The sequence below is a fragment of the Perca flavescens genome, chromosome 6, assembly GCF_004354835.1.
Source record: "Perca flavescens isolate YP-PL-M2 chromosome 6, PFLA_1.0, whole genome shotgun sequence".
NCBI classification, from domain to species: domain Eukaryota; kingdom Metazoa; phylum Chordata; class Actinopteri; order Perciformes; family Percidae; genus Perca; species Perca flavescens.
The window spans coordinates 19,267,818-19,280,368 of NC_041336.1; the positions used below are offsets into that span (position 1 = coordinate 19,267,818).

The window sequence follows — 12,551 nt, forward strand, 5'->3', positions numbered from 1 at the left end:
AGAACAAACATGTGGCTGGCACACTGGCACACAACACACACACACACACACACACACACACACACACACACACACACACACACACACACACACACACACACACACTGTATATGTACACAAACGTAAATATGCATGCACATATGAAGGCAAACTCTTCCACAGTAATGTCTTCCTCTTCTCATGCTATCTTTATACACTCTGCCTCTCTCTGTGCAGTCCTCTGCAGTGAATGAGCTGACCTGACAGTGCTCCTCCTCTGCACTGAGTGCTGTGAGTCTCTCTAAATAATTTAAAAGCTGGGACCCCCACGAGTGCTTGTCTTCCCCTAACACCCCATCACGCTCTCCCCATCTCTCTCCTCTTTCCTCTGTCCCTTCCTCTCTTGCTGTCATTCTGTCTTCTGGTGCTGAAATTACTTCCTGCAGGTTCTGTCATATCTAGGCAACACTTTGATTAACAATGTAGAAATCTGATCTATGAATCACAGACTGATTCATAGTGTAACATGAAGACAAGTTTAAGAAATCATTACTTTCACATTAAATTACATTTCCACGAGCATAGTACTTTTGTAAGGTACATGTACTGCATGTCACTTTATACTTCTTTAAGACATTTCAAAGGCAAATATTGTACATTTTACTCAACTACATTTAAACTAGACAATTGTAGTTAATTTTTTGCATGATCATCTTGATTTACTGCTATAGATTGAGCAATCCAATGGTATAAAAAGTAGGCCTAATTAAAATGAGCTTAACCTCAACTAGATGCAATATCAAAGTGCATAACAAAGCACACAGATAACAATGTAATTTTGCTGCAAAATGAGTACTTTAACTTTAGATACTGTTCTGTAAGTACATTTTGCTGATAATACTTCTGTAATTATTCTTTTGTAACATTTTAAAGGCAGCACTTTCATTTATATTTTTTTTTTTATTGGTATTTCAACTATTAAGTAAAGGATCTGAATACTTCTTTCACCACTAATACTATGTATCTTCAAATTGTCCATTTTTGTGAGCTATGAAAAAAGGTTCTATGTGACGATGCAGTTTTCAGATACTCCAGTGGGTTAAATGGTTTATTTATCTTAAGAAGTAAGATACATTTCTCATCCAATAAAGGAACACATAATCCTTAAATTGATCTAAAAAATTAAAAATCACTTAAGTAAGAGATAGATGGTTTTCACTGAGTGGTGATGATATGTAAGGCCAAGAAAACTTAAAGAAGCATTTAAGATTGTAGGCTAGATGTTTACCGAATGCAACATTCCCATAAACAGACTGACATGCTCTGCAAAAATCATGTGTCCAGCACCCCGGGCCTTGTTGTTTGTTTTGACCTACTTTGTGATTTAATTAAGAACATGGGGGACTAACCACAACAGATCACACGGATGGAAGGAAGGGTGAAAGTTAGCAGTGGCTGCTGTTGTGTAACATTGCCATTTGTGACACACTGGGTATAGCAAGATGGCAGCTATTATAAGAGATGGCTCCTCAACCGGAAAGCCTGGGTTCAATATTTGTTCTGGAGTCGACCCTGTGACCCTTTGAGGATGTGTCTTATGATCAATAAAGTGCTACAAAATCAGTTTTGTGAGCTGACAGTTAGAGGAGTGTGTTACTTTTGACCTATTCATTTCAGTACATGTTGCTCTCCATTCACAAACTAAGCAGGGTATTCTGTGGGGGAGCTACATTGCTACTATGGCACTATGGCCGTGGTTATTCATAGCTCTTTTTATATTGCAGCCTGTCTCTCCTCCCTCTTTCTCTTCCACTCTCCTCCCTCTCCTCTCTCCCTGTAGAGAAGGCCCTACCTTACTCTAACTAATCACCATGGCAACCTGGTAATCCCTGAACAGAAAAATTCGGAGTCCTTCTCTCTCTATTGCTCTCACGCACACACACACACACACACACACACACACACACACACACACACACACACACACACACACACACACACACACACATAACAGGAATGCATGCACACACATTAATGCACACATGGGCACATTCACACTTGCACACACACACACACTTGCACACACACACACACACATATACACACACTCATGCAGACCAATACACTGGTGTTTACTGGTTAGACATATCTCACCGCAAACATGCGCTCCCATGCATTATTGTGAGGATAAGGCTTCACGGTTTTTTGTGAGAAGCTTCGTGTGTGTTGGCAAGGATTTAAATACACCACCTTTTGGGTTGTGTGAGTGAACACCATTTGTGTGTACACTATTTATGTATTTGTACTGTATGTTATGTGTGTGTGCATGTTTTTTGGTTACAAGTAGGTGAGGATGTGTGCATGCATGAGGTTGTATGTGTGTAACTGTAATTGATTTCACACTCAGGTCAATGGTTTTACAGCCACAAGAGAAAAGCACACAGATTTACTCTGGTTAGCTTCTCATCTCCGTTTCAGTGCTTTTTTCCCCTTGAACCCTGCTTTGACTTTGCTGGAGGCATGTCTATTAATAACACTGTTTGTCTGCAGTTAATATGAATTTTTATTTTATTTACTGAATAAAAGTCTTACAACAATAATATACAGCCCACATTATTGTGCGGTTGATGTAAAAAGAAATCAGACAATGAAACAACAATCACTTACATACACATCATTTATGCCATTGTACATTTTAGGGTACAGTTTTCAGTTTCATTCACAATAAAGTAGGATAGCTTTGAAATCACAACCTCATTTAGATTACAGTGAAGGAACGTGCGTGGATATATTTGTTGTGCACACTTACACACACTCAAACAATTTTGCTGACTGGGTACTGTAATGTTATAAGACCCCCTCCCACTACACTAGTTCTAATCGAATCATCAATAAAGCTCTTTCTCTTGACAGACAGAGTGGTCGGCAAATGAGCTTGATTTTCAGGACAGATCAATAGGCTGATTGACATGTCAGATGGATGAACGAATATACTCCAATCAGGTGTATTGACCTCACAGACCAAGCCTAACTGGATGGCATGACTGTTATTTATGATGGCAGCACATCTGCGTAAGGGGAGATTACAAACCTGTCCACTAACTTCAAATATCCGATTGCTTACAAGTTATAAGTGCAGGGTATTCCTGTGTATTGCTTCCGGTATTATAAAAATCAATTAGGTTTGCATGATATGGTCTGCAGGGCCAATGGACAAGACATTGGGGCAAATGCACTAGGCTGTGGAAGAAGATCTGGTTTTCCTGTAATTTTAAATACATTCAGTGGGTTTTTTAGATTGAAAACAATTACCACAATAACAATGTGATCAGTGGTTATTGTAATGTTTTACTTTGACCACTAAGTGGCGCATGGAAGAGACACAAACATATAAATGTATTAAGGTAGTACAAAGGATGATCCAAAGCAGCATATCTTCGAGTATGTGTGTGTACACATGTATTGACAAGTTAATGTGTGTGTCTGTGTGCATGTCTCTACGCATGTGCATTAATGTCCCAGTGTATTTGATCATCCTTTACTACGCATGTTCAGTGTGGCCTGGGCACAGGATGCTGCAGGGTCATGTGCTCTGCTCCAGTGAAAGGCAGTCTGTGTGTGCAGTAGTGATGGACCAGCTCAGGGATGCTGGAGAAGATGCAACTACTCTGATCCAGTGTGAAGCCCAAACCCTTAACGTTCTTTGTCTGGGCCACAATGATGTGCACACAACTCTGACTGGTCCTAATGGAACAAGACACAAAAAAATAAAGATATACTGTCAGAAAAGATAAGCTTGCAAGTAAGACACATGGCAAGTTACTGTTAAGAGTTATAAGATGCTGAACAATGCCGTAGCAAAAAAGAAATTTGCTCTCTTATCTGTCTCTCCCAAAATGAGGCTGTGCATTTTCCAAGCTCAGTGGATGTGTAAATGGGGTTAATTATGTGGACTCTCAAATAAATGAGCAGCGTACAACAAATGTGCACTCAGGCGCATGCACACACACGCACACATACACACATAATTGCACCACAGGATTTCAGCCTTTATCCTAGACTAGAGAACCTGTTCCTGGCACGCTTATTGCTAGTGTCAGCTCTACAGTACAAATGACACACATTCATGCATTAACGTCTTAGAGGTTGCCACTGTAATGCCAGTTACTGCCAAACTCAGGGTCAATCACTGTTGAAGGCAAAGTCAGTGGGCACCAAGACCTAAATATATTTTGTACAGTTTTAAATACACTTTATCGCACAAGATAAATGTGCCATGCATGTCCATTTTGAAACAGGGCTGAAAGACATGTGTGGCATTATAAAATAAAATATTAAAATCCGAAAAACATATTTGTTTTTCAAGGACAATGTGCCACTGTCACTGTTGTAACTCAGCCGAAGAAAAATTAACATTGTGATGAAGCAAAAGTGGATAAAAAAGAATGCTATGAATAAATATGTAGATGCTGCATAATATAGCATGCCTGTACCATGTTCAACAAAGACTTAAATACACACATCTTCAACTCACTTCAGAGCAATGGAGTACTTGCTGGTTCCTGATTCGCTGTCTCTCACCAGGAAGCTGGCTTCCCTGCAGCGCTGCAGCTGAGCCTCAGCCTGTTGCCGACTCACACTGCCATGGTACCAGCTTGGATGGGCAAGGGAAGGAGGGGGAGACACAGAGGGATAGAGACAGCAGATCACTGACATATAGCGCAGCGACATATGGAGATAAGTCAGATGTCAAGATAATGATAGGTGATGATGGTGAGAGAGAGAAAAAAAGAGAAAGAGACTAACAGGAGGAACAAAACACACAGACACCATCAGAGATTACAGTCTCCATAAATCAGACTGACATATATGGTGGTCTGAATGAGTTAAAGATTGCCAAAGGTGAACTTGAGAGGGCAAAAAGATTAATAAAATGAACAAACAAAACGTTTGTGGCTGTGCAGTGTCGAGAGAGGCCTATTAGGACACAAGGTGGTGCTGACAGTGGCTACAGGCTAGAGCCATATATAAACAACTGTATGTGGCCTTGATGCTTGGAGGCAAAACACACTGACATTCAGCCACAACATGAAAGGAACAAATGCTAACATGCTCTGAGCTTGTTCCCCACATGTTTCATCTGAAAAAAAGGCCATAGTTGAAAATGAGTCTCTCGTCTATTCAAGTCTCACCTTGAGGGTGCACCTCCCTCCAGCAATTATGTTCAGCACATTAAAGGTCCAATGACATGGCGCTCTTTGGATGCTTTTATATAGACCTTAGTGGTCCCCTAATACTGTATCTGAGGTCTCTTTCCCGAAATTCAGCCTTGGTGCAGAATTACAGCCACTAGAGACAGTCCCACCATGAGCTTTCCTTAGTATGTGTTAGGGCTGGGCGTATTAATCTAAATATCGATAGTATCGATACCAAGATGAGTATTGGTATCGGATTGATACTGTCGTGATGAGATCGATACTTTTGTTGCAGTTTCTCTCCAAGTCTGTGTGCAGTGTGCAAACAGCGTACCCTCTCTCTCTCTCTCTCTCTCTCTCTCTCTCTCTGCCTCCTCCCCCTCCCCCTCCCTGCTCTGCTGGAGGCGGAGAGTCAGAACGGTTATATTCATATTTATACATTGTGGCTTTTGTTGACTTATTTTGACTTAAACTGACTTTGTTACTTGACTACTGACTTTATTTTTCAGAAATATCTGTGTGCAGTGTATTTTTTGTTGTGTTTTTTATATTGTTATATTCATATTTATACATTGTTGCTTTTGTTGCTTTTGTTTACTTATTTTGCACAACTGACTTTATTTTTCACAGATATCTGTGTGTAATGGAAGGTGTTTTTGGTTGTGTTGTTGACTTTGTTATATTTATATTTTGTTATATTATTTTATTATTTTTATACCGTTACATTGTTTTATATTGTTCTAGTTAGTAAATAAAAACATTTAGATTTGCCTAAAATCTTTGTCCTGTGTTTTATCATAATCATAATCAACTAACTAAAGGCAAAATCACAAAATTACTCGTTTGAAAGCCATGATGTCTCTCTCTCATGGGTGGGCCAAATTCTCTGGGCGGGCAAAGCAGAGAAAGGGGAGGTAACCTTGCTCCTTATGACCTCATAAGGAGAAGATTCCAGATCGGCCCATCTGAGCTTTCATTTTCTCAAAGGATGAGCAGGATACCCAGGGCTCGGTTTTCACCTATCGCCATTTCTAGCCACTGGGGGACCATAGGCAGGCTGGGGGAACGCATATTAATGTTAAAAAACCTCATAAAGTGAAATTTTCATGCCATGGGACCTTTAACATGAGGGTGTGCTCAAGTGCTGCTGCTGCTGGCTTATCCTCTCAATGATAAATACCAAATTTCACTTAAAGATTCCTCAAGTGCCAAGTGTAAAATATTTATATTGAGGACTGGCAGCCTCTGCTGTTTGGCATTGTGACATTGACTGCTTTAAAACTTTTACTAAGAGAACTCTCAGTTAAATCTGAGGAGGGCGCTGTTCTTCCAGAATTTCTCACAAACACAGATGGTAAGGTAAAGGCCAAAGGGAAAAAAGAAAAGATTGCTTGTTATTTACTGTCCTAACAAATGCAAGCAGAGCAACACAGAAAGCAGACAGGAAGTGCCATTTACTCTGCAGAGTTACATGGGAAATGTGGGGTTAATTTAGATAAGAACTAATAATACACATAAAGGCAACCAAATCTCTCAACCCTCATTTCATTTGCTGTTGTTTAATTCCTTCAATCTGCTTATCCTGTTCAAGGTTGAACATGCAGTGAGTGAGGGGCAGATCCCAAGTCTATCAGACGACTAAAATATAAACAGATTTAGACTCTTTAGATCTATGGGTATTTTCCAATTCACCTGACCTGGGGGAGTAAGCCAGAGCACAAACTGTATACATAGTCACATTGGCTCTCCTCATATGGTTTAAATGTATTTATCCTCCTTTTATGCTTATAAAATATAAAATTTAGTTTTAGTCAGTGGGGTCTTTTGAACATGTACACTGATGCCATATTTTTAATATATTCAAATATTTGCTATGTCATTATTTGTGATTGCTACAACTGTTTTTCCAACAGTTTGCTTCTTGACAATGCAATGTATTTTGAGTGGCTTATTGAACAAGATGTCAGCATGATGTAATAAATTATGTGCATACTTTGGTTTGTCATGTTGCACAAGCCTGATGATGACTGGATAGGGTCGAAATGTTCCCTTGTTCAGTCCAAAAAAGTTTATGCGCTACAATACAATGTGTAAATGATTTCTTATTTTTCCCTTACTAACATTTAGAAATATCATATGCAACGATTCCCTCCTCCTTACTATGGATAAGTATGCCTTCTCCCTCCTTACCTCTGCTTTTCCAGGGGCGGGCTGGGGTCCACTTTGGCTGCCTCCCCCTCCAGTGGGGCACTGGGGGAGGTAGGAGACGGAGGGGAAAGTTTGTTCGGACTAGAAGAGGGTGAGAGTTTGAGGGTGGGGAAAGAGGGAGATGGGGGCGTGAGAGGGGAGAGTTTGAGAATAGGAGAGGAGGGAAAGGAGGGAGACGAGGAGGAGGACGGAGAAGATGGTACAAGTATTTTATGGTTCCAGTTCTTCTGCCTCAGGGTGTGCTGCTGCTGCTGCTGCTGTTGCTGCTGCTGCGGCTGCTGCTGTTGCTGCTGCTGCTGGCGGGCAGAGGTTGAACTGTTCTCTTTCATGGGAGAACAATCCACTGCCTCAAACTGAGCTAAAGGAAGCAGGAGAGACAATATCAACCTTTCATAATAAAGATCTATTAAAGACTGCCAGAGCTACCAAAGTAAACAAATCTCTGGAAATTGATTCAGCATGATTGTTTTGTTTCCTCTCTAAAGCAAACACAAAATTGTTGTGGCATTACTGTACAAATAAAACTCATGGCATCCTTCCTCCACACCCTACACCCCCACCCTTCCCATCATCCCTCTCTCTTTTTCTCTACCTGACAGTGCTCTAACAATGTCCTCCTTTCTCCACTCCCAGGGCAGTTCGTACTCTCCAGCGGGACGGACGTCAGACTCTGGCCGTGTGACAGGGATCCACACCCCCCCACTGTCGCCTTCCAGCCCGCCCTCATACGGTGTGTCATAGATGTTTGGGGGAGTGGGTTTTCCCTCTTCTCCCTTCCCCTCTCTCTTGCCTCGGTCCAGCAGAACACACACTTTCAGGAGGTCTTTGGAGCCCCGTCTACGGACCTCTGCAGCACAATGGTCATGCAATTTGTTAATGGTTTTAAGATGAAGGATTTTCTCTTACTGTATGCCATAATATACAAAGCATCTGTCATCTGCTCTTTTTAAAATGTATTCCTTTTTTTGGTTGTTTATTTGACTCAGCACTTGGACAAGATTATATATGTGTATTTTCACACAGATCATAGACAAAGCAGTCAACGGCACAACGTTGTGTCACTATTTTAGTAGATGAGCTGCTTTCTGCTCACAGTTTTGGAGTCTCACCTTCTGTTTAAATTACTACACATCAACCAACATCAAACAAATTCAAATACATAATATGGCAAAATGACTTTTCAATCTGCTTATAAAATATCCAGCTACATTCACAATACAATATACTCATTCTGTTAGAAAATGTACATGCATTGAAATAGTTAGATCAACAATGTAATAGTGAGTTATCCCCTTCTAGTGTAACCTTAGATAAGGTTTGCCTTGAAGTTATACACTCAGCTGCCAGTCTATTATGTACGCCTAGCAAAAACTAATGCAGTCTAATACAACCGACCTGCAATATATCCTGCCTTTATGAAGGTTATAAGGTTTATGTTTTTGTAGAAACAGTTCAAGAGACGTGGTGATTCAACTTAATGATCATTTAGGAGGCTGTAGCTTGTGGTGCTGTTGGTCTGCCTTCGGTTATACTGAGAGGTGTCTCCAATAATTTGTCTACCCTTATTGATATAAGTGGGGTAGACAAAATATTAAGGATGCCTCTCAATATAGCACAACAATGCAACAATTCAACAGCAGCAGACAGCGTTCAAAATGACCATAAAGATGAATCAACATCTCTCTAAGACAGTATAAATTCAAATGGAACATTTGCATTAGCTTTGGTTAGGCACCTAATAAACTGGCACCTAAATTAGCCTGTAGTCAGGCATGCACTTTCTGTCCAGTATTCATTTGCACAATGTTTTTGTCTCATATCCACAGAGATGAGTGATATTTGATGTATGTGTATGGAAAAAGATAAGAATCTTATAACAGACACTTCTGCAAAAGATAAGTACAATTAAAATACAATTTCTTAAAGCACATTTTTATTACTTTATTACACTGATAAGTGTGTCCATCAACTCAAACTAAGTGCTGTGCTTATTTGAAATATGTATGTTTTTTTTTAGATTTCAGTATTACAGAAACATAATGCATTGTATCCTCACTAGTTTCAAACAAGGTTTTTAGGCTTACATTTGTGTTCATTGGGTTGGATTAACCCACAAATCTGTTTGTCATGACATGTCGTTAAATTCTAGGGGAATTTTACTTGTTGTATTTCTTTACCGACTGACAGGTAGCCTGTGTGTCTGCACTATTGTGTGACCAAACAATGGAGCTACAGGAAGAAAAGGTCAACACAGCTGCTGATTTGCTGGCTGACCAGGCCACTTCCTGGCTGCTGGGAAGTGATTGGGCGAGACCACAGGGGGGGGTGGTTTGGGGGACCTGTAGGTTTTGGGGAGGGGCAAGGGTCTTTTGATTCTTTTTACACGTAAGGGACCATAAAGTATTGTGTGTATGTGTGTGTCGATGTGTGTGTGTGTGTGTGTGTGTGTGTGTGTGTGTGTGTGTTTGGGGGGGCACTGAGGCCAACTTCCTATCAAGAGAATGGGGCAAAGGAAACAGAGGCAGGAGACAGGAAGTTGGAAGAGGAAGCTGCACCCATTATCCCTGCACAACACTGTTCCTACGGCAACCACCAGCGGGAAGGGAAGTCAGCAGAGAGACTGAGGGTCTAGTTTGGCCCTAAGTCCCTTTAAAATGGCCCTTTAGCAGGAATGTGACTGTGAGTACAGAGAAATTAAGCTGAGTATTCCTTGGCTTGGATAAAATGTACATAGCTTATCAAAGATGACATACAAAGAGTGCCACAGTAAGATGTAAATAAATGTAGTTATGTTTTCTGTAGAAAAACTGCAGTCCAGATGCCACTTTGGCCTTTCCATAATGTAACTGTAATTGCTGAGATAGATGGTGAGTTTAAACTCACCTGTGATGATGACCTGGGCATCATATGGCTCCATGTACCCATCATTCACTCCTGCTCTCTCAGCCTCCCTCTGCTCCTTGGTTTTCTCTGCATCAAAAGGATCTGCGTAGTCCTCTAGGATAATGAGCTGTGAACAGGAAAAGACATGTCAGAAGAAAACAATGCTGAGCTGCTATAAGTATTCAGATGGTACATTTACCTGGAGACGACAGAGCAGGCAGGGGGAGAGGGATCTGATAGTGTGGTGTGTGGTATGACAAGTGATTAGAGGAACAAGCCGAAAGAGTGCAAAGAGGTCAGCACATTGCCGGTTTGATGTGACACAATGTAGTGGAACTGCATTGTATTCTTTTGAGAGCGATGGAAACTGAATACATGGTTATGCACTGAGGTGGGGAGGGAAAACACAAAGGGAAGCACTGACCTCAAGCCCACAATGAAATTTGTTTTGCACTGACAATGTATTGACATTTAATCTGCACGCAGCTGTAACCTTCTGCTTTTGTTTGATTTTAAATAGCAGATGATATGTGGAGATCAACAATGGTCGCATTGGGTTTGCATTAGCTGTGATTCAATCTGTAGCCTAAGCCTATAATTACTCACCGTTGTTTTAATGTCAGACCTTCCCTTTTCGTTCTCGGGCTGCTTCTGTTCACTTATCCCGTTGAGTCTGGGGGTCTTGTCTTGTTTGTCCACTTTGATCATCCTGCTAATGTACGCTTGCGCCAAACTAGAGGTCCTGACCTGGCGGATCTCATCTGATGCCCCAGTCTCGACCTTGGAGTTCTTGCGACCTTTTCCAGTTGTGAGACTATCCCAGACTGTCCCAGCAGAACCAGCGTTGTTACGACCCAGTTCTGTAGCCGAATTTTTCCTATTTCTCCCTGCCAATAACCCCCCCACTCCCCCATCTTTGCGCTGATTTCCTTTCAGACTGTCACGAGAAAACGAGGGTTTGGGTCGAGTTTGCGGGCCAGATTCAGAGGCCGAGCGGACCCTTTCATTTCCAGTCTTCAGGTTGATGGGGAAATCTCTGAACCATCTTGCCATGGCTGTGAAGGTATAAACACTTCTCACAGATTTAAAAGTTGACAAACCTGTTGTCTTTTACGTTCTTGCATTAGCTGCCACACTAGAACAAAATTGTAACCGTGCGCAAAAGCTCCAACTTTACGCACAAATATTTTACGCACGCCTCGATTGAAGTAGGCTAACCGTGGTCTGAATTGACTAGAATCTCCTAGTCATGAAATTCAGGCCGTTCACTTCGTGGTGTTCAACTGATTTCTAGCGTCTAAAACTCCCTGACAACTTCTCGTGCGTCTTGGATGTCATTGGCCAATGACTCTTCGTTCTGTCACCCTGCACCTGCAGTAACAACTATCCCTGCAGTTTGAAAAGTAGCTTCTGTAGAGCGTAAATTCGAAAGAACTCGAAGTTTTTCTTTGAACCCAGTAAAGATCCCATTCCCGGAGCGTGAGATGATGCGTCTAGTCTGTCGAGGTGATGAGATGGAGAGGAAAGTTGTGTGCGCAGACTGGGATGCCACTGAGATTTGGGGAGGGGCTGTGTGTACGGGGCGGGGAAGGAGTTTTACTGTAATAACTTCAATGGATACACAACTGAAATCTCCAAACTTGATCAGTAGTTGGCCCAATCACAATAGACGTCCGGCAACAAGCAACACGTTAAAATGAATGTTATTACAAGTGACTGATCACTAAGTAGCCTACTGAAGAGTTACATTTTGCACTTATTTTGTGATTTGTAATGGAATAAAACTCTTCACATAAATTAATCTTAATATGAGTACTTTTTTAAATAAGCTATGGTAGATTTGTTAACTGGTGTTTTTATTACATAGCCTACAATTTATTTAACCAGGAAAGCGTCATTGAGATTAAAAAAAATATTTTTCTTTTTCAAAATTGTGTCCTGGCCAAGATGGGTAACAATGTATTAAAGACAACAAAAACGGATTTAGAAATTAAATTATACAATCAGACATTTCTAAGACAAATCAACCCAACAACTGCTTACTTGAGCAACATATCTGTAAAGTAACAGTAGAACATTGCATGTACTCTTTCAACTGCATTTCCATATTATAGAGGGTCATGCACTTGCAGCAGGTTAGAGCTTTTTGTCAAGGGCTCTGATGCTGCTGAGACACCAGCTGGTAGATAGTTGCGCCATCTACTGGTAAATTGCAGAGAAACAAACACATTCGTCACCTTCGTCTATCACTGTCTGATCCTGAAAAATGTTTGTTTATCTTTGTTT

At 41.0% G+C, this 12,551-nt stretch overlaps 1 protein-coding gene across 1 annotated transcript; it reads right to left on the reverse strand.

Moving 5' to 3' along the window:
* Window positions 1-2,638: 2,638 nt before the first annotated feature.
* she (Src homology 2 domain containing E) lies at window positions 2,639-11,775 on the reverse strand. The gene is made up of 6 exons (XM_028581713.1): window positions 10,872-11,775; window positions 10,266-10,392; window positions 7,975-8,229; window positions 7,365-7,740; window positions 4,514-4,633; window positions 2,639-3,723 (listed from the first exon to the last, which is right to left on the reverse strand). Exons 1-6 carry the CDS (start codon window positions 11,316-11,318, stop codon window positions 3,531-3,533), a joined length of 1,518 nt encoding a protein of 505 aa, XP_028437514.1. The 5' UTR covers window positions 11,319-11,775; the 3' UTR covers window positions 2,639-3,530.
* Between the last annotated feature and the right edge of the window lie 776 nt (window positions 11,776-12,551).

What these genes read in the sequence shown, in the direction of transcription:
- she (XM_028581713.1), bottom strand. Translation starts at nt 11,318, where the DNA reads ATGGCAAGATGGTTCAGAGATTTCCCCATCAACCTGAAGACTGGAAAT. An exon ending in GGTCTGACATTAAAACAACG is followed by an intron (nt 10,393 to 10,871) that starts GTGAGTAATTAT and finishes TCCTGTTCACAG; the next exon opens with CTCATTATCCTAGAGGACTA. An exon ending in CCGCCCCTGGAAAAGCAGAG is followed by an intron (nt 4,634 to 7,364) that starts GTAAGGAGGGAG and finishes TGCCCATCCAAG; the next exon opens with CTGGTACCATGGCAGTGTGA.